This window comes from Leptopilina boulardi, unplaced genomic scaffold (assembly GCF_019393585.1).
Source record: "Leptopilina boulardi isolate dan_hultmark-lab unplaced genomic scaffold, ZJU_Lbou_2.1 LbouV2_354, whole genome shotgun sequence".
NCBI lineage: Eukaryota > Metazoa > Arthropoda > Insecta > Hymenoptera > Figitidae > Leptopilina > Leptopilina boulardi.
In genome coordinates, this window is record NW_026137923.1 from 1,137,791 (window position 1) to 1,165,336 (window position 27,546).

At 25.0% G+C, this 27,546-nt stretch overlaps 5 protein-coding genes across 10 annotated transcripts in view; 3 read left to right on the forward strand and 2 right to left on the reverse strand.

The window, feature by feature from the left end:
* Window positions 1-24,989, forward strand: part of LOC127286390 (uncharacterized) — a 39,709-nt gene extending 14,720 nt beyond the window's left edge. The window contains exons 1-6 of one of the 2 annotated variants that reach the window (XM_051312797.1): window positions 22,043-22,247; window positions 22,447-22,522; window positions 22,933-23,309; window positions 23,418-23,807; window positions 23,957-24,046; window positions 24,130-24,989. In XM_051312797.1, coding sequence (XP_051168754.1) covers window positions 22,956-23,309; window positions 23,418-23,807; window positions 23,957-24,046; window positions 24,130-24,522 — 1,227 coding nt within the window. In that variant the 5' untranslated portion in view covers window positions 22,043-22,247; window positions 22,447-22,522; window positions 22,933-22,955 and the 3' untranslated portion in view covers window positions 24,523-24,989. Of the gene's footprint in view, window positions 1-22,042; window positions 22,248-22,446; window positions 22,523-22,932; window positions 23,310-23,417; window positions 23,808-23,956; window positions 24,047-24,129 lie in introns of those variants that run through there. The other variant, XM_051312798.1, reaches the window with a different exon arrangement.
* Window positions 5-4,815, forward strand: LOC127286384 (major facilitator superfamily domain-containing protein 6-A). Of its 3 annotated transcripts, XM_051312787.1 has the most exons (11): window positions 5-147; window positions 238-375; window positions 1,397-1,570; window positions 1,720-2,018; window positions 2,177-2,504; window positions 2,605-2,795; window positions 2,954-3,090; window positions 3,319-3,434; window positions 3,532-3,777; window positions 4,078-4,230; window positions 4,516-4,815. In XM_051312787.1, exons 3-11 carry the CDS (start codon window positions 1,513-1,515, stop codon window positions 4,605-4,607), a joined length of 1,620 nt encoding a protein of 539 aa, XP_051168744.1. In that variant the 5' UTR covers window positions 5-147; window positions 238-375; window positions 1,397-1,512; the 3' UTR covers window positions 4,608-4,815. The 3 variants fall into 3 exon arrangements, with proteins under 3 accessions (XP_051168744.1, XP_051168743.1, XP_051168745.1); XM_051312786.1 differs by lacking the exons at window positions 5-147; window positions 238-375 and adding an exon at window positions 739-991; XM_051312788.1 differs by lacking the exons at window positions 5-147; window positions 238-375; window positions 1,397-1,570 and having other exon boundaries at window positions 1,732-1,927.
* On the forward strand, window positions 4,946-7,601 carry LOC127286388 (F-box/WD repeat-containing protein 4-like). The gene is made up of 6 exons (XM_051312793.1): window positions 4,946-5,293; window positions 5,621-5,899; window positions 5,975-6,316; window positions 6,678-6,806; window positions 6,889-7,036; window positions 7,137-7,601. Exons 1-6 carry the CDS (start codon window positions 5,094-5,096, stop codon window positions 7,323-7,325), a joined length of 1,287 nt encoding a protein of 428 aa, XP_051168750.1. The 5' UTR covers window positions 4,946-5,093; the 3' UTR covers window positions 7,326-7,601.
* On the reverse strand, window positions 7,698-18,319 carry LOC127286382 (cytoplasmic aconitate hydratase-like). Its single transcript, XM_051312783.1, has 15 exons — window positions 18,057-18,319; window positions 17,162-17,254; window positions 16,896-17,062; window positions 16,651-16,796; window positions 16,051-16,444; window positions 15,560-15,731; window positions 15,186-15,403; window positions 10,660-10,819; window positions 9,984-10,204; window positions 9,608-9,764; window positions 9,164-9,399; window positions 8,935-9,071; window positions 8,711-8,858; window positions 8,358-8,524; window positions 7,698-8,254 (listed from the first exon to the last, which is right to left on the reverse strand). Exons 1-15 carry the CDS (start codon window positions 18,061-18,063, stop codon window positions 8,002-8,004), a joined length of 2,676 nt encoding a protein of 891 aa, XP_051168740.1. The 5' UTR covers window positions 18,064-18,319; the 3' UTR covers window positions 7,698-8,001.
* Window positions 19,662-27,511, reverse strand: LOC127286389 (dynein assembly factor with WDR repeat domains 1-like). Of its 3 annotated transcripts, none has more exons than XM_051312795.1 (8): window positions 27,475-27,511; window positions 26,592-26,664; window positions 26,000-26,203; window positions 25,163-25,285; window positions 20,732-20,916; window positions 20,482-20,611; window positions 20,072-20,370; window positions 19,662-20,006 (listed from the first exon to the last, which is right to left on the reverse strand). In XM_051312795.1, the coding sequence occupies exons 2-8, from the start codon at window positions 26,618-26,620 to the stop codon at window positions 19,810-19,812; spliced, it is 1,167 nt and encodes a 388-aa protein (XP_051168752.1). In that variant the 5' UTR covers window positions 26,621-26,664; window positions 27,475-27,511; the 3' UTR covers window positions 19,662-19,809. The 3 variants fall into 3 exon arrangements, with proteins under 3 accessions (XP_051168752.1, XP_051168751.1, XP_051168753.1); XM_051312794.1 differs by lacking the exon at window positions 27,475-27,511 and adding an exon at window positions 26,774-26,996; XM_051312796.1 differs by lacking the exon at window positions 27,475-27,511 and adding an exon at window positions 26,774-26,997 and having other exon boundaries at window positions 19,832-19,996.
* Window positions 27,512-27,546: the final 35 nt, after the last annotated feature.

Genomic DNA, 27,546 nt, shown 5'->3' on the forward strand with positions numbered 1-27,546 from the left:
TAGATTTGAATAAAAATTCTGGACCATGAAACAGTGTTTGTAATTAACTGATAGGAAATGAGATGATTAGACACAAAGACACTTATTTACGAGTGGGAGCGAATAATTTGCGTATCAACCGTCAATTAAAAATTTCAATGTTAAGGAGTAATATTTTTTTATAGAAATTTTTTAATTACTTTTTAAGATTATATTTTTTATGTAGATAAGTAAATTTTAATTTTTCGTTTTTTTCAGGCTCGTCAAAAATTTGCCAAGTTGATTTTTTAATTAAACATGGGATACAGTGAAAGAAAAAAAATTGAAACAAATTTAGAGTAAACAGAACAATGAATATTAATTGAAAGTTTCGTCAGTAGATTGTCAACAATGAAAGTAAGAATTTTATGCACATATAATTGTCAATTATCTATAATGAAGAAAATTTTCACTCAATTTTATTATAAAATAAAATATTAATTTTATAATATATAACTATCAATATTTTGAATATTTAAGCAATTAATAGTTGGTTATAATTTTTTAAAAATATCAATTAATCTTTTATAAAGATAGATAAATTAAATAAATTAAATAAATGTAATATATTTATTATTTCTTTTATTAAATAATTTTTAAAATAATTTTTTAAAATAGTTTTAATATTTCTTTTTTTGTGATATATAAAATTTCTTTAGTCACGGCCCTGAACAACTATATCTGTGAAGAACGAATTTGTGAGCATCACTTTCTAAAAAAACGACAGTTGATTAATCAGTCGCTTCTCCACTTTTCTTTATTACAGAGGGTCAAATATGAAATCTGAAAATAAAGATAGATTTTTACCAGTAAAAATTCTGGTAGTGAAAAGATGAATATTTTCATTTTCCATATTAAAAAATAATATTTTTGATGATTATTGAAATTTATTTTCTCTAAAAAACTAATAAAAAGACAGTGAAAATAAATTTAATATAGTGTTATGGTGCAAAACACTTAAGAAAATTGATAAGTAGGTACAATATTTCAAAATCACTAAGTAATTGACAAATAAACAATAAAAACGATTAAAAAATGAATTTAGATATTATAAATAAAAATTTTAATAACTTGTAAACTTATGTAAAATTTTATATTAATAGTTAATATAAAGTCAATTTTATTAATTTATTAAAATATATAAAAAAAATAAAAAATCTTATCTGGTTTTTAAAAAATTTATTTTTTTTTCTTTAACGAATAATTAAAAAATTTATTATTTAATTAAGCAAATTTGATATTGTTTAATTTATCTTAACTCAAAGTTTAGCACGTTATCATCCTGGGATATTAAATTCGTTATCTTACAAGTAATACACATTTATTACTAAAAAGTATATACACAATCATAATTTTATGTCGCATAATTCTGTTTTAGACTTATTGACATTGATAAAAGATGATATCCAGTACCAGACATCGAAGACAATTTTTTTATAATTTTATAGTAACGAAATTTTAGTGCTGCTGTGACGAGAGAATATTTCAGAAAAAATGAAAATTAATTATAAGCAGCTGCCAATTAAGGCACATTATTTTTGTTTCATGGCAGGTATATTAAATATTATATTTTATTATTATTTATTTATTTTTATATTGTGCCAACTATTAATTATTGATAAATTACTAATAATTAATTTTTTATTTATTAATAATAATTATTGATAAATTTTTAATGATTTTATATTTATAATTTTTAAGCTTTAGGTCCAATTCTTCCATATATGAGTGTTTATGGAAAGCAACTCGGTGTTTCTCCTGTCGTTATGGGCAGTATTACCTCTGTGCTGCCAATTTTATTTTTATTGGCAAAACCAATTTTTGGATTTATTGTTGATTATTTTCAAGAATGGCGGAAATCGATATTTATAATTTTACTGGCAATAACGAGTGCTTCATTTATATTGCTGTACGTACTTCCTCCTTTATCTGGACCACATTTTTTAAAAACTCAATTTGAAAACATTTCCTTTGCACAGATTGATTTCTGTGATTCGATGGTGAGATCATTTTATTTGTATTTTTTATAATCCAAAAAATCGACTTTAAAAAAATATCTATTCATTTTTTTCTAACGCATACATTTTCGTATTTACAGTTTTTTTTAGAGACTTTTCGTGTGTGCAAATAATTAATCAAAATATAATAATTATTTCAGAAAATATATCCCACACAAAATTGTAATGATGGAAAAGAAACGAATTGCAATTGGTCTTGCGAAGAAGAATTGAATTTCACATCTAGAATATTTTTTCATTCTTCAAATACAGTTAATTTTTCAAGAAATTCATCGTGTTTTGTTTCATCAGTTTATAATTTATCTAAAAATTCAGATATGTTGTGTAATATTGATTGCGAAAATTTCTCATCGGATTATCTCTATACTTCATCAACATTTTGGGGATTTGTTCTTTTATTGTCCATTGGAAATATTGGATTTAATGTGGCAAATTCAATAAGCGATTCAATTTGTTTCGATATTTTGGGTACAGGAAATTTGATTCTCTAATAAAAATTGTTTGTAGTCAAAAGTTTAAAAAAATTAATATAATTTAAATAAAAAATATAATATGAATTTTTTTTCAGGAAATGGAGGAGAAATGGGATATGGACGACAACGTGTTTGGGGAACATTTGGTTTTGGAATAACAGCATTTTTGGCTGGATATCTCATTGATATGTGGTCAATCGACAATGATTTAAAATCATACGCTCCAGCGTTCGTTCTCATGTTTATATTTTGCATTGCTGACTTATTATGCTGCGTTAAATTAGAGGTAAAGAAAATTTGTGTAATTTTTCCTCAAATAGTGGAAAATTATTTATAATTGATAAAAAAAATATTGTTTTATTTATTTTTTAATATTCGCGAAAAATTACAAAAAATTATCTTATTAAAATATTTAGAACGTATTATTATTAATATATTTTTTAGTTACCAATAATATCAGGAACAGGAAGCATTGTGAGGGATGTATTTCAATTAATAAAAATGAAACCAATTGCTATTTTTCTTTGTTTTGCAACAATAGCTGGGATTCTTGATAGTTTTCTTATTTACTTTTTATTCTGGTTAGTAAATCGTATTAAAAAATAGTCTGAATTAATTAATATATAATTAATTGGAAAAAATAAAAATGTAATTTTTATAATTTAGTTATAAAAATAATTATTAACACACATTAACAGCAAAAACGACAGAAATTAAAAAAATATAATTTATTTTAAAAATTAATTTAATTATTAAGAATTCTATATTTTTAGAAGTTTTGTTTTTTTTAAAAGCAATTTCTTATTCAGGTACCTAGAAGATTTGGCTGCTGCTTCTAATCAAATACAGCACATTAAATTGATAGAAGGTCTAATAGTGGCAGCAGAAACATTAGGAGCTGAAGTTATATTTTTCACTTTATCTGGTAAATTAAATGGATTTTCAATTAAAAAAAAAAAAACAAAATTAATTGTTTAAAATATTTTTATTATTATTAATATTATCAGGGTTTTAAATTTCAGGTAAAATCCTAAAAAAAATTGGATATGGATACATTTTTACTTTTTGCTTTGCCTGTTATGCTTTAAGACTTGGATTAATTTCCCTAATTCCAAATCCATGGTGGGCCATTTTAGTGGAATTTTTCATGCAAGGACCAACTTATGCATTGTGTTATACATCCATTGTAGCTTATGCAAGTGCAATCGCACCTCCTGGCACTTCAGCAACTGTTCAGGGAATTGTAGCTGGAATGGATGATGGTTTTGGTAATTAAATTTATTTTCTTTTTTTTTTCGCTGCAAAAATTGAAAATTTAAAAAGTAAAATTTTTTAATTAATTTGAAAAAGCTATTAATTCTACATAGGTAATTTGTAAAGTTACTTTAGAAAAATTCATTTCTTTATTTCAAAATTATTTTTTGATTTAAAATATAAATTAAAGTGTATTAATACTTTTCATATAAAATAAGTATATTATATTCAGATTTGATTATATTGATGAAATATAATTATTTGCATGCTAAACTTGTTAAATTGTATATTAATTAAAATTTTCTTGATTCCAGGTTTTGCAATTGGCAGTTTGATAAGTGGAATATTATACAAAAATTTTGGAGGTGTAATTACCTTGTGGATTTTTACTTTATTAGCTGCTTGCACATCTGTTTTGTATTTTATTCTCTACATTACATACTTAAAACATTCAATACCAGAGACAGGTAAATTACATTTATTTAATACATTTATTTTATTTAATCATATACCGTAAAATGAGGTAAAGTCGGCGTTTGAGGGTAAAGTCGGCCGGCGCTTTAAATCATTTTAAAGTTTAACTATTACTTTTTTCCAGAAGAAATCCGAGTTTTATTAAAAATGTAGTTAGAATTAATGTAAATTAATAAATGACCGACTTTACCTCATTTTAGGGTATTGTATTATTATTATTATTATTAAATTATATTGAAGATTTTTATATTTAATAAAATTTTACGACATTTTTTTAGATACAAAGAAGAAAATTACTCTACAAACTCCAGAAGATGTGACTCCTAGTGATAACTTAATACAAGAGAGAGTACAAACAAAATATATTTAAAAATTGGATAATTTTATCTTCAATCAAAACGTATAGAAATTACGAAACAAAAAAAATTTTACTTTTAAAATAATATTTTATTTTTATTAAATTTACATGTTATATAAATTTTATTTCTTTATACTTATATTTGTAAATATAAACCTGTAATTTATTTTTAATTACAATAATTAACAATAAAATATGTTGTTTAAAAAGTTTTTAAAAATTTCGTTTTTTTTATCTATATGAAATTAGTTTTTTTAAAAAGAAAATATTTATAAAATATGAATGGAGAGGGGGAAAGAACACTACATTACGTCATTGTTACATATTAAAGCAAGTGTCGTATATATATATGTGCGCCTGTGCGTTTGTAAACATACACGTAATTTAAATATAAAATTAAAGGGAAGTTCGAGAAAAGTCGGATAAGTTCGTCGAGGAAATGTCCAATACTGCTGTATGTATATCTGTATATATATTCTAAATTGTCAGTGAAGAAACATGACAGATGATTTGCGTTTGGATACATTGCCGTCCGACGCTCTTATTTTAATTTTTGATTATTGTCATGCATTCGATTTGGTTAGACTCAGTGAAGTGTGTTCCCGGTTTCATGAAATTATTCGGGATAAAATATTATGGGTCAAGAAAAGTAAGCTGACTCTTGCCACAAATCAAACGTCCAAAAGATTTCGTGCAAGGTTAGGTTTTTTTTACATATATTTCATATATATTATTATACTTTCTATGTACCTACGCAGCAAAAAGATATCAATTTATATGATGATGAAAATTTCCATTTTTCTTTTAGTAATTAGTTTTAATTTAATTAAATATTTTCATTAATCTCAGTAAACAATTCTATTTTGTTTTGAAATTTAAACTGATTGTTTACCTTTTCCTTAAACACATCTGTCAACAAACAGCTGTCAAATTTAAAAGATATTTAAACACAAATATATAAATAATGTGAAAATAATAATTAATTTTGATTATATAGTGCGATTGTTAATTTTATTTATTTACAGATGTAATCCTGTACTCTGTTTGAGGACAAAGTGGCAAATTTCTCATAATTGGCAATATGGAAAATACAATACAAATCTTATTTTCTCACAAGGCAAAAAATTAATGCCATGGATTCAATTATCTGAAGATACTTTATGGTGGAGTGGAGGGCATCAACTTTTTGGTTTTGCACGTAAACAACCATTTAGTCACAATGATATTAAATTTGCTCAGCTAAATAGAAGAAGTGATATTTGCAAATTTGTTGTTCGTGATGATTATATCATCAGTGGTCACAGGTTTAGTATATATTAATAATAATTTCGATGAATTGGAAGATTTTAAAGAATGATAGATAAATAATTTTATTTCAGGGATGGCAGTTTAAAATTCTGGTCACTCACCAATTCTGGACCACTTCATTATGATGGAACAAATTATATTGTGAACCATTTATGCTATAATATTGAAGAAGCACATTCTACTGATGTGAATGCTGTGGAAGAAACACCTCAAGTTGTTATTTCCGGTTCTGGTGATGGCGTGATTAAAATATGGATGAGACCAGGAGAAACAATGACAAATGTGCCTTTGAAATGTTTAAATGTTCATGATCGAATTTGGTCACTGTCGGCAGATCCAACGGGACAAAAATTTGCTGTAGGATCATCTGGAATTGGAGAAGGTGCACCACTACATATTTTCGACATCGAAAGGTCCGTCAATGAACACTCAAGTGGAGTTTGTCTTTACAAATAAACCGATGGATTGCAGAAGGGCATACGCGCCATTTAAAATACATTACACGTATGCTCTTTTACGATCTGTCGGTTCAAATATCCAAATCATAGATTTCATGTTTCTGCACTTTAAATTATTTTAAAATTCATTTTCATTTGATTTCATTTTTAAGCATCTAATTATCAAACTTCAATTCTTGTTCATTGTTTCACCTTTAAATGTACATATTTAATTTTTAATTTTCTTTCGATGTCTTTGATTGGATTTATTTTTATTGAAATTTACCTTTAGAAATTTAATTTTTTTTTCCTGTTTTTTGTTGTATTTGTATTTCAGCTGCAAGGAATCAAATGTTATGATGCATGTTTGGAGAAGAGGTGCTGGAATATTGGATATGGTTTGGGATAATCCACAAACTCTTCTAACCTGTGGATATGATACATACTTAAGAAAATGGGATTTAAGGTAAGTGTAAAACAAAAAATGTGTTTATTAAATAAATTTAAGAATTCAAAATAATAAAGAAATTTTTTTGTTTTTTTAATAGAAGTGGAAAATGTGTCAGTTATTGGCCTGATCCAACTGATGCAACAATGTACTGTATGTCTTCAGATTATCAGTACTCGGTGGTTACTGGAGCACAGTTTAATTGCAAAGCAGTTTTATGGGATCAGCGACAAATTAATTATGTACAGGTAATGATATCTCTCTTGAATCATTAAATAAAAGTTTTATAAGTGAATAAATATTTTTTCATATTCTAAAATATTTAATTTTTCTTTCATTTTTTTACAGTTGTACTTTATGAATCTCCGTCGCATTTCAAGTCCACTGTACAGTTTATGTTTTGACAGTACTCATCTTTATGGAGCTACTGATCAACATTTAGTTGAAATGGATTTCTCTGGTCGTTGCAATAAAGAGAAAAACTATCGTGAAATTCTTAAATACAAATGGAATACCAGTGAAATTATACGAAGATGAAAGTACAACAATATAGATTAATGCATATATAATTTAAATTTAAATATATATTTATGAAATAATTTTAGCAAAATACCCACAAATTGTGTAAATGTACAAAATTTAATTTTTGCAAAGATATATCAAATAATATTGCCAGTCGCTTATTTGTTTTTTGTTTTAAAAAACTGGTAACAAGAAGAAGTAAAATATTTGAAAATGAGAAAATAATCAATCCAAAATACTTTGTAAATAAAATAATGCAATCAAAAATAAATGTTTAAAACGTTTTGAAAATTTGTCTTTTAAATTCGATTTTACGTTATTTTATTTTTAAATTATTGTTAATAATTTAAAGAAATATTACTGACAAGGAAAGAAAAATATTTCCAATTATTTAATATACATAATTTACCTTTATATAATTTCGTATACACTATTAAAAATATTCACATACATAATTTATATATAAAAATAGTCAATAAAATAAAAATTCAATCCGAATAAGGTATAAAAAATGAAATAAAATCTTTGACATATCCTAATGGAAATTAAACTAACATAAAATTTGTTCTACATTCATAAAAATTTCTTACATTAATTGCATATTTAAAATATTCATTAACCACATTAATAACAAAAGTAATTGAAATAATCTTGTTATAGAAAATCAATTTAAATATCCGTCACATTATTATCAGAGCATTTTTCTAATCATATAATTAAGAATTCCTCCGTGTTTGTAATAAGTAAGATCAACTTCAGTGTCGAATCGTACAATTACTTTAAATTCTTTGCCACTATCAGTTTTGACAGTGATATTTTGTCCTGGTTGAATATTGTCTGGAATGTTAATGTCAAATTGTTCAAATCCTGTCAAACCTAAGGTTTCGGCCGTATCGCCAGGCATATATAGCAGTGGAATAACACCCATACCAACAAGATTAGATCTGTGTATAAAAAAATTATTCAGTGTAAAATAATATTAATGCAAAAGGATAAAAATTTTGAGTTTAAAATTTTCAAATTAATAAAAATTCTCTTTCTTTTTACCTATGAATTCTTTCATACGATTCGGCGATTACTGCTCGGATTCCAAGGAGGAATGGTCCTTTGGCAGCCCAATCTCGAGATGAACCTGATCCATATTCCTTTCCAGCCAGTATCATAAGGGGAATATCATCTTTAATATATTTCTCTGCTGCGTCAAAGATGTCCATCTGAAAACCATTATTATTTGTTTTTCAATTTTAATTTATTTAATAATTGTTTCTCTTGTTTCTCACTATTTATTACGTTACTTAAAAATTATTTTTTAAATAAAAATAAAAAATATTTAATTTATGCGTAAATTATATTTTTCCATATAATTTCCTGGGATTTTTAAAAATCTAATCTTGATTTACCTCCTCATTATTTGGAATGTAAATAGTTCTTGGTCCAGGTTTTCCAATAAATTTATTTACAAGTCGAATATTTGCAAATGTTCCTCTTGCCATAACTGCATCGTTCCCTCTGCGAGCTCCATAAGAATTAAAATCTCTTGGAGTTAATCTATTTAAAAAGAAAGTAATGAAAATTGAATGTCTAAAATAAATTAAAATTATGAATAAACTAAATTAATACTAACCCACGACTCAATAAATATCTCGCAGCTGGAGAATTGCGAGCTATACTTCCAGCTGGACTGATATGATCAGTGGTTACCGAATCTCCGAAATTCAATAAAACTCTAGCTTTTGTCAAGGGTTTATGTTTTGGAAGTTCCTGAAAATGTTGACAAAATAAAATATTTGCATAAAATTTTTTGCTCAAAAACTTTCGGTAAATTTTTGTGTTACTTTAATCATGTATATTACCTTGGTAAGATTCTCAAAGTAAGGCGGATTTTTAATGTAAGTAGAATTTGAATCCCATGGATAGAGTTGGCTTTCAGGTGCTTTCAAGCTTCGCCAGGTGTTGCTACCTTTCTCGAGTCGACTATAAACTTCCTTAAACATTGCAGGAATAACATATCTCTGTTCAACAGCATGAATCTCTGCTCTTGTTGGCCAAATATCTCGTAAATATATATTAGTTCCATCGGATCTACGACCTGTATTATAAAGAAAAAATAAAATATTATGTAAATTCCTTTTTAATTTTATTTTTACAAAATTGAAACTAAAATATTATACAAAAAATAATGAATTTAATTCAAATAAAAAAAGAAAAAGAAATTCGTATTTTTACAATTTCTCTCTGCAAATTTGCCAATTGAAAGAAACAAGTTTGCACACGCAGAAGGGAAAGTTGTTCCTTACCCAAGGGATCTTTTTCAAAGTCAATATCAACAGTTCCAGCGATGGCATAAGCAATTACTAGTAAAGGAGATGCCAGGTAGTTCGCCCTTGTATTAGGATGAATTCTTCCCTCAAAGTTACGATTGCCAGAAAGGACTCCACAACAAACGAGTTCATTCTATACAATGAACATTGTTAAAGCATAAATGACACAGGATTATACCAAGACCCCCAGCAAGAAAGTCACAAATCTCTCAAAAATACTTTACAATATTTGTTCTTGTGTTTGTGTGTGTGTACACTCGGAAATAGAAATATTTAATTTTTCAAGTTTGAAAACAATTTTCAATAAACTTGTAAAATTAAAATTAACAAAAGGTGTAAAAATAAAAAATACCTTTTCTATTGCTTCAACTATTGGATCAATGAGAGGTCCACTATTTCCAATACATGTCATACATCCATATCCAACAATTTCAAAACCTAATTTTGTAAGGGCAGGACATACTCCACTCTCTTTCAAATAATAAGTAACTACTCCAGATCCAGGTGAGAGAGAAGTTTTAATATAAGGAGCAACGCTGAGTCCTGCCTCGACTGCCTTCTTTGCAAGGAGTCCTAAAATAAATTTTAATGAAATTAATAAACCTACAATATTAACAAATAACAAATAAAGCAAGTTTAACGATATAAAACATGCTTTTTATTTTATTTCAAAATTTTGCAATAAAAATCATAATTAAAAATTATTTCCAAAAAATAACAATTTAATTTAATAAAATTTAATTAATCAGAATTATATGATTTTATAATGAAAAAAAATGTTTAATTAATTTTTTATGAACCTTTTTTTTAATAGCTATTATTTTTATTTGTTATTTTAATAAACGTGAAATATTTTTGAAAAAAATGGACATTGGTTATTTTTAAGAAATCTTTAAAATGACAATTTATATAAGGATTATATGTGAGTTATACTGAAATGTGTTTAGCCAGGTAATAAATCCTATAGAAGAGAATAGAAATGCGAAAAGATGACACATTAGATAGGCGGTGTTAGGACTTAGAATTACCTGCACCAAGCATAACGCTCGGGTTACTTGTGTTTGTACAGCTAGTAATAGCTGCAATGACCACAGACCCATGTTTCAATTTGTATTCTTTGCCCTCAAATTCAAAAGTCCCTTCGGCTTGCATTTTCTCTCGAGGTATACCAAAACCCTTAAATCCTACCTGAAAATAAATACAAAAAATAATTAACGTTCTTCAATACTACTAGAATTTTACAAAAAAAAATAATAATAATAATTGTAGATTTAGTAAATAATAATAATAATATTCTATCCATTTCTTAAAAAATAATTGCAAATGTACGTTTTTTTAAAATGATGAAATATCAAAACTATATTTAAAAAATTTCTAATATGATATAAAAATCGAAAGAATTTTTAAAGTAAAGACATTTTTTTTTTTGTAATCTTAACAATCTTTGGTATCACTTTATTTTATGAATTTGATCATTAGCTAATGTGAAATTATTTTTAAACAAAAAGGAATGTTTAATAATATTACTGCAGGTGCATTTCGTATAACAGAAATATGATGAAGTATGTAAAATTGAGGATGATTAATCAGTTCCTTTGCTTATGAATTTCGATAGCTAGGTGTATACATATTGATGCTTATTGAGAAATCGTTAAGAATTTGAAATACAAAAAATTTATTGCAACATCAACTTTTGCAAATCCTATATGGCAATCGCAAAATTTTTGCCGAAGAAGCATATTATAACCATTCAAGTTTATTAAACTCTGGACAAGAAAAAAACAATTAATTGCAAATGTTATTCCAATTTTTATTGCTCAACTGATTTTGATTGAAATATATATAGGTAATATTTAAAATCTTTTTCTCAATAATTAATATAATACTTCTTTCTTACTCCATAAATCAAATAACTAACTAAATAAAAATTATCGAATAATTAAAACACGTTTAAATGTCAAATTACGAAATTTTGATATATAAAATTTACTAAAAATATATTAATTAAAATATAAGTTAAAATATATTAAAATTAGAACTATATTTATAATTTGAAACTAAAATTTAAATCTAAATTTGTATAATCAAAAATTTTGCGTAAATGCTAAAGGTAATTTAAAAATTTGTTTACAATACTGTTATAGAGGAAATTGTGTTGTTATACGAAAAGTTGAGTTATATTGCGGTACAGAAAATTGAAATTAGACAGTAAATTCTAAGCTGAAAATTGTAAAGGGAGTTTGTTCAACTACTTTAGAATCTTAAAGATAATTCGCCAAAAAGGTGACTCATAAAACGTTGCTTAAGAAATAAGCAAGGTCAAAATCAAGATTTTAACAAATTTTACCTGACTAATGCCTTAAACTACTGTAAAATCTTATTGCAGTTATATATAGCTACTAATTTCTCTATAAATATCAATTTGCCTAACACTAAAATTGTGTCCAACTTTCATTTCTTAAATTCCATTCGCCCCAAAATAATTTCCAAAGTCTCAGGGACATTTTCATAATTCAAGTTAAGAATAATTTAAAATCTCCCTTTATATTTTTAATTTTAATCCAATTTAAATTTAATATTATATAAAAACCATTTGTAAATTACTTTTATATAATTGAAAAATATTTTCAATATTAATTAAATTTTAAATAAAGTTAATTTTAAAAAGTAAAAAATTATTATTCATTTTTTGAAAATGGTAACAATAAAAAATTAAAAAACAATTTAAACGTTTACAATAATTTAAAAAGACAGTGCAAAACTGAGAAATTTTATTACGAAATAATTAAACGAAATTTTATACGAAAATTGAGTGCAAGTCAGTAACAACGAAATATGTATAATGTGTAAGATGTGCAAAATAAAAATAATGCAACATCAGCAATTTTTGTTAAGCACACCTCCACCACTTTTCAAATGCTAAGACAGTTCTCGTGTGTAGTTCTTTGAGAAAGGTTCATCTTTTTAGTGCAAAGAGTTATTAATATATATTATTAACTTGGTATGAATTACAATTTTCTTAATTCGTTCAACATAAATAATTCAAATTTTATATTCGAATTCAATTTAATTATTTTATCAACTGGTATAAATTATTAAAAATTTATAATTTTTCAAACCAACTTAATTACATTATTAATGAATAAATAAATAAATTAATTAATGCTTTAAATTTAATTATTAACTGTAGAATAATTAATACAAATTAGTCAAATTTTAAACAAGAATACATATTAATGTGATTATTTGTTCTATACGAATTTCCATTTTATTTTTTTTCTAGATTAGAAAAAATAGTTGCAAAAATTAATTCAACTTGATATAATTGAATTAACTTTATTTAAAATTCACGACGGTTCTTATAGCAATTGTAGAAAGTGTGTTTATATACAAAGAAATTAGAAAAACACTTTAGACATTTTGACCTTACAGTCAATAACTTTTAACAATAATGGCAATTTTTAACGTAAATTTATATTGAAAAAGTTTCATTTCAAAGAAACTGCTATAAGTAATGGTTTTAAAATTTAGTTAGAAAAATTTTGTAAGAAATTTTCAAATTGATTTTGAGAAAGAGAAATTATATCTCATTAGGATAATGTCATTTTTGGCAGTTTTTAGCCTTCTTGGAATTCACACAAAATAATTTTAATTTACTTTAAATGATCATTTAATGAGCAAAGATTTTAGACTTCAAAAAGAAAAGATTACGAAGAAAAGAAAAAAAGATTAAAGAATATTACAATCCCTGTCTGCTTAAGTAGATTTTAATTGTCATATTTTATTTCCTAATTTTCTCAAATTTAAAAGATTTTTCGAAAAAAATATAATGTATATTCTTATATAATTCATTTTTTTCTAATGTCTTATGAAATTGAAAAAAAAATTTGCTAGCATAAAACGTGAAGGAATTGAATTTCACAAAAATAGTCTACTCAGTGAATTACAATTTTTCTTTTTTCAAGCAAATGTAACTTAAATAGTATTCAAGTAATAAGATTCTTCCAAGTATTTCACGTTGACTCGGAATTAAAAATCGATTGAAATGCATAACTTGGTGAAATTATAAACGTGAATTGTTTCCTATTGTGCAATATATTTTTGCAATTTCATGATTATTCCAAATATATAAAAATTATATTCAAAAATCTCAAGTTTATAACGTTTATTTTAAGTCATAATTATGTCATCGTTGAAAATTTATTATATTCAAAACAATTATAATTAATACATGAAGAAAATCTTAAATTATAAAATTAATACTTTCTTCATTTTCAATTTTTAAATATTAAAAATTATTAACTTTCTTTTTTTTCTCAAAAATTCGTAAATTTGCGAAAATTTAGAGGCAGGGCTTTGATTTTCTTAGCCAATCAATGAGTGAATGAACATTCGAGGGTGAATTCCTAGAAGTTGGGAAGGGGAAACATGGCCCTCAACTATAAAAGGGCCCTCCCATGGTCCCAATTGCCATTACTTTACTTCCGAGTTACCTGTAAACTTCAAGTCTTGTCTACGTCTCTAAAAGTTTTGCTGATTTTCAATTTTTTCGTGAATTCAATAAAGTTTTGAAAAATTTTCATAACAGTGTTTTAGTTTTCGTGATTTAAAAATAAATTAAAAATTTTCAGATTTATTTGTTTTTAAAAAGTGATACTTTAGTTTTTCGTGTTTTTCTTTTAAAATTGAGGAAAAAGTAAAATTTATTTCTTCTGAATTTTGTGATTTGTATATTTTTATATATTCATTTGTAAAAAAAAATAATTTAATTTTAAGGTTTTTCTTCATCAAAGGAGGGGTTAATGTCGGATGTAATCTCGTCCGGTGCGATTAATCAAAAGTTCTCACCGGGTAGGATTCATCCAAACATCCACTCCTTTTCAACAAAATAATCAAGAATCATCAAAGTGTAACAACGACATCGACAATTCTTGCAGTCATAGGCGTAGTATCGATCTAGTGGCACGATGCTATTTAAATTGTGACTAGATCGAAATACTCGTCCCTGACTTGAAAGAAAAACCAGCTTGCCACCAGATGCAGAGTGACGATTCTTCAATCAAAAAAATTAATAATTTTGTCCTATTTATTGTTCTTTGGTGATCTAACTGTATGGAGAAATCAGGCCATAAAGCTAGGTTAACAAAGTAGAATGAATTTGGACTAATCATCAGAAAATTTTCATCTCCACAAGACTTGAGAATATTTCTACAAAAATGGTTTCGGGGTTAAAAGGAACTATTGCAGTGATGTGTTTTATTATTTTCATATCACAGCAGTAGTTACCAATAATCCTGTTATCCATAATCATCGAAATTTCTCACTTTTATCGTCGATTTCTAATGTGAAGCAAAAAAAGTGCAAAATGCGATGAACGATACCTTGCTGACGTTATTATTTTTTTTTCGTCACTGGGTATTGTTCGTCCCATATGTGTACTGAAAATACTTCAAACTACATTTTTTAATATTAATCTATTTTACTAATTTTTACTTTTTTTCAGTTCAAAAATATGTATTTTTTTTAAATTTGTTAAAAATTTAACGTGACTCACCTTGCTCGTAAGACAAGTGTTAAAATCATTTTTCATGTTTGTAACCGAGACACGATCGTGAGGTCTTTTGGGACCACTGACACTGGAGACAACAGTTCCAAGATCCAGAGTCACAATTTCCGAAAAAACAGGATCTTGAGTTGAATTGTCATAATTTCTAAGCATATATACCGATTCCAAATATTTTGTAATTCTTTCTATATGTTCATCAGAACGACCTGCAAAAGTAACACATTATTTTATATCCACAGGAATTGAAACGTAAAATTAAAAAATAGAAATTAAAGAGAAAAAAAAATATTTAATAAATAAATTGAAAATTAAAATAAAATTATTTTTTCTTGTCTTTTTTTTGTACGAAATATTTTTCTTACCAGTTTGTTCTAGGTAGTCTAAAGTTTGTTTATCAACAGGGAAGAAACCAACTGTTGCTCCGTATTCGGGACACATATTGGAAATCGTTGCTCTATCAGCGATGCTTAATTGCGCGACGCCAGGGCCAAAGAACTCGACAAACTTTCCAACAACTCCCAATTGACGTAAATTCTGCAAAATTATTATTTCCCTTTAGTAAAGAAACCTTAAAAATTAGCTAAATTGATTAAATTATTCTGATATTAATTTTTTACATTATATTCTAATATTAAATTATTTTAAATTTATTTCGTTATTCTAATGTTTAAATTTTGGAAATTTTCAGATTTGTCAGTAAGTCAATTACACTATTCAAAATACTATTTCTAAAAATAACAAAACTACTTTAATAGTTAAAATTTTTGTTAATTTAATGAAAAAATTATTAATTTAATTATTAACAAAATAATTATTTAATTTTATTATTATTATTAAATTCTGTGTGAATTACCTTTGTTATAGTAAGAACAAGATCAGTCGATGTAACATAGGGATTTAGATATCCTATTAATTTATATCCAACAACTTTTGGTAGTAACATAGATGTTGCTTGACCAAGCATGACAGCTTCAGCTTCAATTCCACCAACACCCCAACCCAAAACTCCAAGTCCATTAATCATTGTTGTGTGAGAATCCGTGCCAACAACACTGTCAGGATAGAGTAAACCATCTTTGTCGAAAACAACTCGAGCCAAATATTCCAAATTCACTTGATGTACGATTCCACTTCCTGGTGGGACAATTAACATATTGTGAAGAGCTCTTGCACCCCATTTCAAAAATATAAATCTCTCGCTATTTCTATTGAATTCTAATTCTTCATTTTTCTTCAACGCATCTCCACTGTAAACAAAAAAATATCTTTTAGCGTCATAATTAATCATTCTTAATTTCTATTTAATAAGAAAACTAAAAACTTAACTTTTATATAAAAATTCATTTAAATTTTATATTATTTACATAATTTCATTTTAATTTAAGTTTTCTTTGAAAAATTAAAAAATTTTACTGTCTCCCAAATGTATATATTTTTTAAATAATTGAAATACCTTCTGCTAAAGTCAACTTGTACTGAATGATCAATAACCAAATCCGAGGGGCAAATGGGATTAATTTTATCTGGATCACCTCCTAAATTTTTTACAGCATCTCTCATAGCAGCAAAATCAACAACTGCTGGAACTCCCGTTAAGTCCTGATTTAAAAAAAAATTGATTAAGATATTCATAGTTTTCATATAGACTAAATTAAACAATAATTGAAAAAAAATGAAATTGTTTATAAAATATATTACTTGAAGAATGACTCTAGATGGTTTAAAAGCAACTTCAACGCCTTCTTCAAGGGCTTGATTCTCCTCCCAATTTAAAATTTTCTCTACATCCTGTTTTTTCACCTGAAAATCATCGCAATTTCGAACTGCACTCTCCAAGAGTACTCTAATAGAAAACGGCAGACGTTCTGTAATAAGTATTTATAATTAGGCTCTTTTTGTGAAAGTCAACGGTCAATGTGATTTGAATTTTAAATAAAAAGAATTCAAAAATAAGGCCAATTTACCATATTTTTCTCCAAAACGTGTTAAGTCATAGAACTGACGTGATTCTTTTCCAAAATTAACACTCTTCAAAAACTCCTTATAAAGGCTTGGTTCTAAAAATAAAAAATATATATAAAATACCTGATGTTAATATAAAATAATAGTTTATAAAATGAAATTTTAATTGTTAATTTTATTTGAAAATTTCAAAAAAAAAAAAAAACACAGAAAACTATTTATTAAACTAAATATTAACTGTAAATAAAAACAAATACATATGAATAAACATATAACAATCTTTTTAATTAATTTTCCATTCAATATGCAAATATAATAAATTTATTCAGTTATTTTGTTTTTATAAATAACTGTAAACGTAATAATAAAAATATTTCCTTTTAATCGAGACTTGAAGGTCAAATGTGGAAAATAATATAAAAAATTTAACGTATTCATTAATTTATTATTTTTTAAATTAAAACTTATAATAAGAACTAAACAATTTTTAATTTCTCTTTTTTTTGAGTTATTAACATACGGTTAATTTATGTTTTGAATGAAGAAATAAATTAATTTTGATTTTAATAAATATAAAAACAATTTTTAATATAATGTTAAATATAGAATAGATTATTAATAATTTAAGTCAAATGTAAATGTTTTGTGACACATTAAAAATTGTTTTTTAATTAAAAAGAAAAACTTATAAGAATGACTGTGCGGTAAATGGAAAGTATGTTACACTTTCTCGGGATTTTTTTTAAAAAGCAAGTGATAAAAATTGTAAGATATGCAGTCCTTTAAAATATTGCATTTTAATTCAATTATTGTCAAAAGAGAAAATTAACAAAGTGTTCATTCAGCAATTAAGACATATTAAAGCAAGAGTAAACAAAAGCCGTGTATAACACTTACCTGCCATTATTGTGACTGAAGAAGTCACGTCCACCAGTTCCACAAGGTGACCTTAAAGTATGTACTGCAGTTGTGTTATTAATTGTTAGATTATAACATGCTTTTGAAAGATTTTAACCACTTTTTGCTCTTGATAATTATATGATGTAATATACGATCATTCGATGGAATGTTCCACTACTTATGCTGACAAAGAACTTCGGGATCACATTGAGATCATTGAACTATAATTTGTTCATAAACACCCAGTATTAACATTACTCTACCAGGGCGACTGAATAGAGTATTTCGGTCCTGAGCAACAGTGGCGTGTCACTGTTACACTTCTCCCCTTATATAAAAATTCGATCATAATGATCAAAATTTCTAAATAAATAACTACATTGTATTGTTTTTTCAGTGAAGTAACTTAAAATTGGTGTTTAGTTATTATTGCTTAGGATTATTGTGCTTTTATTTTGGTATTATTATTTGTTTTGTTTTTGTTGCATGTAATTTTTCGTGTTTGTTTTGACTATCAGTCAAATTATTTAACTTTCTTATTATTATTTTATATTCTTATTTCTTTCTATTTTCATTTAACCTTATCATATTAGTATTAACATTTTAATGAAAAATATCTTTTTAAGGCGCCTTCATACCTTTGGCTGCCTGCGCAGGCAGCCAGTAAGAGCCAATCAGAGAGTCAGAAGATTTAAATTTGAATTTTCTGTCTCTCTTACTCATGTACGTTTTCTGCCTTTTTCTTTTCAAAATTTCATGACAATTTTCTGGAATACTGACGAATTCGCCAATTAAAGGATGATTTATTATCACCCTCTTTTTTGAAAGTATTTAAATAATGAAAATTAATTCTATCAACTTTAATTATTGTTCATAATTATTAATATCACCTATATTAATTAATAATTTATTTGTTTTAGATTTGGATTTCAAGAGATTCAACTGACGAAAAAAAAAATAATAATAGGAAAATTAAGATGTTCAGCCCAATCATAAACTGTATAAGGAAATGTCACTTTGAAGAAATGAATTAACAAGTTTACGAAATATTTTTTTAATTTTTCTCACTTTTATTTTTGACACGATTTCTTAAATAACTTTTAAAAATCTGAGATTCAGGTGCATTTTTTTATATTTTAAAACTTTATATTTGCGCTACTAATAATTGAATCTATCACATGGCACTGTATTTTTATACTATATAGATATAAATTTTTCTACTTAACAATTTTTATCACTTTTACTGAACTTTTGAATTCAATTTTTTATACAGAATTCAATAGATTCAATATCAATAGGTATATTATATATGGAATTATATATTTCTATACAATTTTATTTATATTTATTTATAAAATTTAAAGAGATTTTATTTATCGCATTTAATTATCACCGAACTTAATGTATTCTATAATATGTGTATTATTTGGATAGTTTCTTATTTTAAAAAAGATTCAATTTTTCAGAAATCTTTTAAGATAATCATTTTGTATATATATATATTTAAATTTAACTATTTTCTTTAAATAATTTACTATTTCAAGAAATTATTCATAAAATTTAACAAATTTTTATATAATAAATTATATATATTAACAGACACTAGATTATTATTTATATATATAAAAATACAGATAATTATAACAAATAAAAATAACATGAAATGAATTTATAAAATATAGAAATAAAAAATATAAACAAAGAAAAGGGCAAGAATTAAAAGCTAGGAACATACTTGAAACCAATCAAGTCACCTCCAAATAACACAAGTACTATCTTTACTGGCAGTGACAATAGTATCACCAGAATAAGAAAAAGCTGAACTAAATACATCATCAGAATGTTCATCAAGTGACTGAATACATTTACCAGATTCCAGTGACCAAAGACGTGCGCTCTTGTCCAAAGATGATGTCAATACTTGATGACCACTTGGACTGAAACAAACTAGAAATAAACATGGTATAAGTTTATAATTTTAAATTATTTTTAAAAAATATTTCGCAAAATACCTTTGGAAATTTCCTCTTTGTGTCCCTCGAGAAGATTTAATTGTTGAAAATCACTACTAACATCCCAAATTCGAGCTGTCGTGTCACTACTGGCTGTTGCTAATTTTTGTCCTTTATTATCAAACGCTAAATCGAGAACTTCATCGTCATGACCCAAAAATGTTTTTAGACAAGAATTCATTCGACAATCCCATATTTTGGCAGTTTTATCCAAAGAAGAGGAACCAATTAATTTGCAGTCAAAATTAAAAGAACAATTTGATATTCCCTCTTGATGACCAATTAGAACACTGGATCTTCTATAATAATTTAATTAAATAATATTATTATTTTAATTTTATTAATTTTTATTTATTTTATTTCATAAAAATTTGTAATCCAATTTTTTTTTAAATATATAATAATTTTACTCGAGTGTTCGTGTATCCCAAGCACTTATGGTACCATCTAATGAACCAGTGATAATTAAATTCCCGTCATCATTATAATGTAAAGAAATTATTTCTCCCGTGTGCCCTGATAAAGTTCCCACTTCGTCACCTGTAAATTATAAAAATGTGTAAAAATTCTTTAAACCTTACGTTTGGAAATATAATAAAAAGTATACTATTTTTTGAAGTTAATATATTTTATTGCCTCTCTATATATAGAAATTTTTACCAGAAATCATGTGAAAAATTTTTGCTGTACAATCTATTGAGCCTGTTGCAATTTTATTTTGAGTAGGTGAAAATTTTGCAACAACAACCTCAGCATTATGTCCTTGAAAAGTAATTAAACATTGGCCTGTTTGTGAACACCATAAACTTGCTGTTTTATCAAATGAACCAGTCAATATCTTGTCTCTGATAAAAAAAAAAAAAATTTTTTTTAAGGGGTTAAACCACTCTAGAATTTTCAAAAAATCAAAAAAATTTTTTTTGCTTTAAAAGGTGCCTAAGGGTGTATAGAATAAGAAACAATATCAATTATAAGTCGAAACACTTTTTAATTTGGAAGGTCAATTATACGGCGCAGGCATTGCAGATTGAAGGTATATCCAAAAAGTCGTAAGTAAAACTTTAAACTCGTTTTTCTCAAAACTACATTTTTTGTGCTGGCCGGAAACATGACTTTTACAAATCTCAACCGATTTACTTAAAAATTAAACTGTAGCTTCTCAATAACATTATCTAGAGAAAGACGTACGGATTTTTTTTTATGTTGCATATTTTTTTTGTTATAAACAATTTAGTGTCAATTTTTTAAGTAAAAAACTCGGTTTCTCCTTAAAATGTTCGCCATTTTTGCAAAAATCAATTGAAAAAAATCCCCTACGTCTTTCTCTAGCTTTTAAGATGTAACAATAGAAAGAAATTTGTTTTTTGTTCTAGGATGAAAATTGGAGCTAAAACCTTTCCGGCCGCGACGTGATTCCTCTCAGAAAGGGTTCCTATTACGTACCTGTAAATTTGATATTTTAAAAAAAAATAATGAATGAAGTATATTTTTTTTCTCTTTAAAGTGTACCTAATAAAGATATGTAAACATATTTTTCAGTACATTTAAACTTTTCTTGAAAAAAATTTCTAAAGTTAGGCCTTTTTTTGACGCTCTAGAGTGGTTTAACCCCTTAATGCAGATAAGTATTATTTTGACATAAACTTTTTCGTAACAATTATTATATTGAACAACTTTTTTTTTTAATAATCCCACTTAAAAACGAAATTGGCGCGCGCGCAATTTTTAAATGTTGATATAATTTGATTAACATGAACAAAGGAAATAAAAAATTTTAAAAATGCTACATTATTATTATGGTTTATCTTAATAAAACAAAATTTTTACTATTCTGATATCTGATGTCACGTTAATATCTACAAAGTGTTCATTTTTTCAATCTCTACTAATTACATACATATATATATATATACACAATGTGTGTCACAAATACATATATTGCGATATCAATTGGCAAATGTTTTATGTATACCTATATACATTTTATCGCGACAGTTTGACAAAGATTCGATATTTAAGAGCAGAATTTTTTTTTCTAATTTCTTTTATACATACAATTGTTCTTATATATATATTTTTTTGTGTGTAAAATATAGATATACGTGTTCTTTAAAAGTGAAGAAAATTGTCTTTCTACAATTTTCTTAAAAACATATGTGACGCGTCTGAGAAAACGGTAATGTGCTTACGACCAAAATCAACTTTTCAAGTAAAACACATTTAAAACAATCAGCCTAATTTTTTCAATTATAGAATTTTCAAACAAAGTAAAAATCGATTTTTTGGTCGTAAAACTCTTTTCCCATACATAGTCGTATATATATGTGAGTGCGTATGCGATAAGAGTAAACACATCTCAGTTTCCTTTGTTTTAGCTTCGTATATATAATACCTATACACATACATTTTAATGTACCAGACTTGACAAAATTCATCGTAAAAAATTATAAAGTAAGTGTATTTAAAGAATATTTTAATTAATATTAGTTTATTATTTCTATAAAAGAAAAAAGTAATATTTTAGATATATTTGAAAGTAATCAATGAATGCAAGTGTATACGTTGGGAATCACCGTATTCTCTACTTCACTCGCAAAACAAAAGAAACAAAATAATAATCAGTGACGTAATAAAATAATATTTTATTACAAAAGATGATCATATTTCAAGAAATTGAAAGTTATTTATCATATAAGAATAATAATTCAAGATATTATTTTTATAAAAGTTGATTTAAAAAATTAAACTAATTAATATTAATTCTAGTATAGTCATTAGTAAAACGGCTTTTGAATAATAAATTTAAAAAAATAATGAAACACTGGATAAAGATAATTTTTCAATTTCTCGTTTTTTTTTAGAGATTGAACTCTATTAAATAAAAATGGAAGGAGACGCAAAACCACCTAAAGAATTATCCAATTCAGGAAACTTGAATGCAAATTGGAATCTTTGGAAAAAAGAATTTCAAACTTACATGAAAATAACTAAAGGTGACAATAAATCCGAAGATGAACAGGTAGCTTGGTTAAAAAATTTTATTGGACCAGTTGGATTACAGGCATTTGAAAAAATTTCTTTTGATAATTCAAAAGACGAGGAAAATATGACTATTGTTTTAGAAAAATTAAGTCAATATTTTAATATTACAAGAAATGTGAAAGTACAACGGTATAAATTTTTTTCTAAATCAAAACAGGATAACGAATCTATTGATTTATTTGTTAAAGATTTACAGGTAAGTTTGTTGTTCTTTTTGGTCGTCAAATTAAATAAATTACATATTTTTGGTATAAGTTGCCATGTAATCTTAATTTTGAAAATTATCAATTTCAATTCTATTTAGGAAATCTCAAAATCTTGTAATTTTGGAGATCAAGCAAGAAGTCTTATTCTAGATGCTATTATCTTGAACACAAAGGATGAAAAACTTAGAAATCTTTTTTTCAATGAATCCGATTTGACGTTAAATAAAATAAAAAATATTTACAAAAATTTTGAAATTGAGAATGAAAGAAAAAAATTACAAACAGAAATCAAAACTGAACCTTCAACATTTAAACAAGCAGAATGTTTTAATAAACCCTGTAGAAAATGTGGACTACGTCATGCTTTTAAAAATTGTCCTGCTTTTGGAAAATTCTGTCACTATTGCAAACATTTAAATCATTTTGCTCAATTTTGCCCTGTTGCAAAATTAGATAGAACTCGAAATAACAGTGAATCCAATTCAGCGGTAAGTTATTTTCAAAATAATCTTTTATATATATATTCGTGATGCAAAAATCACGTTATTTTTCCAAAAATTTCATCCATTTATTCATTTTGATTATAATTTGTTATATGATTTTTCTTTATTGATTCATCTTTTTTTTTATATTACAGAACATATTTTTTGAATCAAAAATTCAGCAAAATGTGGAAAATAAAATTCAGACAAAAACAAAGGATTTTGAAAGAAAATCTAATATAAAGGTAAAAAACTTATTTAAACAATAAAGTGAATAGTCTTAATTATAAATATATATATATGTAAAATATGCGTCTTTTTTTTACAGAAAACAGAACTTGTGACACCTGTAATTGAGAAAAATCGCATTGAAACAAGAAGCCCACCGAAAAATGAGAATAAATTTTCATCTTCTACTAATATTGAAACATCAACATCATTAAATCGACCTCAAAATAATTTTAGAACTCAGACACCAATAAAAATTCCACCAGCACAACCTTCTGCTCCAATAGAATATTCTGCACCATTGGAGAATAATATAATTCCACCACCGTACAATTTATTATACCCCAATTTACCACCCCAAACACATGCATCAGCTCCACATCAATATAAACAAAATTACGGACAAACAACTGCAAATACTAATCAATCAAATTCTCGTAGTCGAGAAAAGTCAAAACAGAAAGTTGAAAATAACGATTGCACAATTCAATAAGAAAAAAAGAAAAATTTTCTTCTTTTTTTTAAGTTTTAAACTGATACACTATATTTTTGAAAAATATTTTTGAAATTACCTTATTTAATCATAGGAGGCAGCTATATAAGGTTTTTATAGGATTCTATGTAGGATCCTACATAATTATGATACTTGTTAAAAGAATTTCCAATAGTGATCACTTTGAAATTGACAAAAAATAAATAGAAATTATATTTAATGTAATAAGCAATAAAAACAATTTGTTTGTAATTTTTAAGATAGTATTCAAAGCTCAACATATAAGTTTTAAAATAAACATTTTTTAACTTGTGTCTCTTTACTAGAAACTAAAATATGAAACTATTTGATATCTTTTACTACTGTATAATATGTTAAATATTTTAAGTGGAAGTGTACATGTTTTTACACATTAAGTATTGTGCTTTCTATAAAATATTCATTAAAAATTATTGGGTTTATTTTACATTACAGATAGATACATATATATATTATAAGTAAATATACATATATATTACTGTACTAGTTGTAAACTTAAATAAAGTTTCAAGTTCTTTCATTAGAAAAACTGTTTTTTGATATGTAATAAACTAAAAAAATATAAAATGACAAATATACATAAATTAACAAATACACTTACGATGCTGGATTATTGAAAGTCACTGCATAGACTACACTTTTGTGGCCTTCGAGATTAAGAAGCTCCTTTCCACTGTCAATGTCCCAAACTTTACAAGTTCGGTCATAGCTACCCGTCAGGCATCTGTCAAAATTTTGTTTTATTTATAAATTGCATTAACTTTCATTTTATTTCTATATATATATATATATATATATATATATATATATATATATATATATAATATCACGATATTACAATTAATCTTTCAAGATGAAAATAATATGAATTTTGAGGAAAAAATAACATATTTTTGTTAGAAATTAATAAATAAATAAAAATTTACATATTCAGAAAAAGTTTTTGTTAATTTAAAGAAATCAGTTTCTTTAATTTGTTTTGCTTCATACAAAATAAATTTTTCTTCGTAATAAAAGAAATTTATTCTATAAACCAAAAAAATTCTAATATTAATACATAGGGTCAAAAGAATATTTCTTTAATTTAAAAATAAAAATTTCTTTGAAACAAAATAATTTTTTTTTTTTTTTAATAAAAAAAAATTGACTTTAAATTGACGAAACAATTCAATGAAAATAATTTCTTTAAATTAACTAAAATCTTTTTTCTGTGTACATATTTTTATATTTATTATTCATTATTTACTTACATATTTCCCATAGAAAAAATGTAAACAGATAATTTTCAATATAAATTAAATATTTTTAATTTTTGTCGTCATTTTTTTTATATACTTTTTTTTAATACTAACTGGTTCTACCTCACCATGAATCTGATGAATTATATGGGATGATCATTAAAATACCATATATAATTATTGAAACTGATTGAGAGTACCTTTTACCTAATTTATCGAATGCCACATTAGTCAAGGGACAAAGGTGGGTTTTAAGTGTTTTATATTTATAATAACGCTTCACTCCAGTGTCACTGACTTTTTTCTGTAATTTTTGCAAAGATTCAATCAATTGGTCCATAACTCGTTCCGTTATCACTGGTTCTGATTCTCTAATACTTTCTGCTAATTGTCTTATGTCTGTTCTATATTCAAATGATATCAAATTAATGCTATAGTATTCTATAATTAATTTACTTAAATACAATTATATACCAAATAATCAGTTAAATCGGTATTATTCGAAAAACTACATAAGTATTTTTTCATGACGACTTTTTTCTATTGCAAATGTATTTTTAGTTGTTAAAAATACATTTACAATAAAATTAATTATAGTAAATTTGATTTATGTAGAAGAAAAAATTTTTTTATTGTAAGTTAGAAAAATAGTAATTAAATATTTTGAAAAAGTATTAAATTTTTTAATTATAATTTTATTTTAAAATCCAAATCTAGTGTAATGAAAACTATTTATCATTATTTTCATCAAATTAATCAGATTTATATAATAAATGAAATGAAAAATTTTACTGTGCAGATAAATCCAAAAGGTCTATCATTTTCGTTTTAATTTGTCCTCCCTGCACATATTCCAATGCAATGCCTGCAATAACCAAAAAAAAGTAATCATTTCTCTAATTATTATAATAAATAATTTTTTTTATTAATTATAAAAATCATTAAAAATTGAGCAATATAATACTTTATCATACCTGGTGGGAAATAACGAAGTAAGAAGTTTAACAGCTTCATATGTGTATTTAAAATAATTTTATATATTAATTATTAAAATACATTAAATTAAAGAAATAGTAAGAGTCTTATCAATAGAAAGTAAAATTGGGGGAAAAAATTATTCAACAAAATAGAAGGATAAACTATTTAAATGTGTTACAAAATCAATGGAAATAAACGCAACTGATAGAAACTCAGAAGATCTAAAAATATATAGATAGTTAAATAAATGTGAACTTGCTGTTAGTCGTCAAGGAATTGTTTGATCAATTTCAAAATTAAATTTATACTCAAACTAAGATAATAATAATATTAATAATAATAATAATTATTATTATTATATATATAATTTTACTATTCTCATATTTTTCAATTTATTTTTAAATGCATCAATTCACTCTAAATTAATATTTATTCTAATTTAAATTTTTTTTGAAAATTATCATTTATCCTAAATTTTTTTCTGGTATTTTTTCGATTTTACTAAATCTTTTTGAAGCACGGTTAAAATTTTATTAATCTATTATATAATTATTGTTTTAAGTTGCGCCTATACAGACTACTTTTTAAACTTTGTTGCTTTTGGTATAAATGCATAAAAATCAACTATTTATTATAATAACATTAAAAACTCTGATTAAAAATTCCGGTTTATTTCACTTATTTTAATATTAATTACATTTATTTATTTTTAAATAATTTAAACTTAAATCTTGTTTTATCAATTGATTTCTATTTGAAACAACAGTTT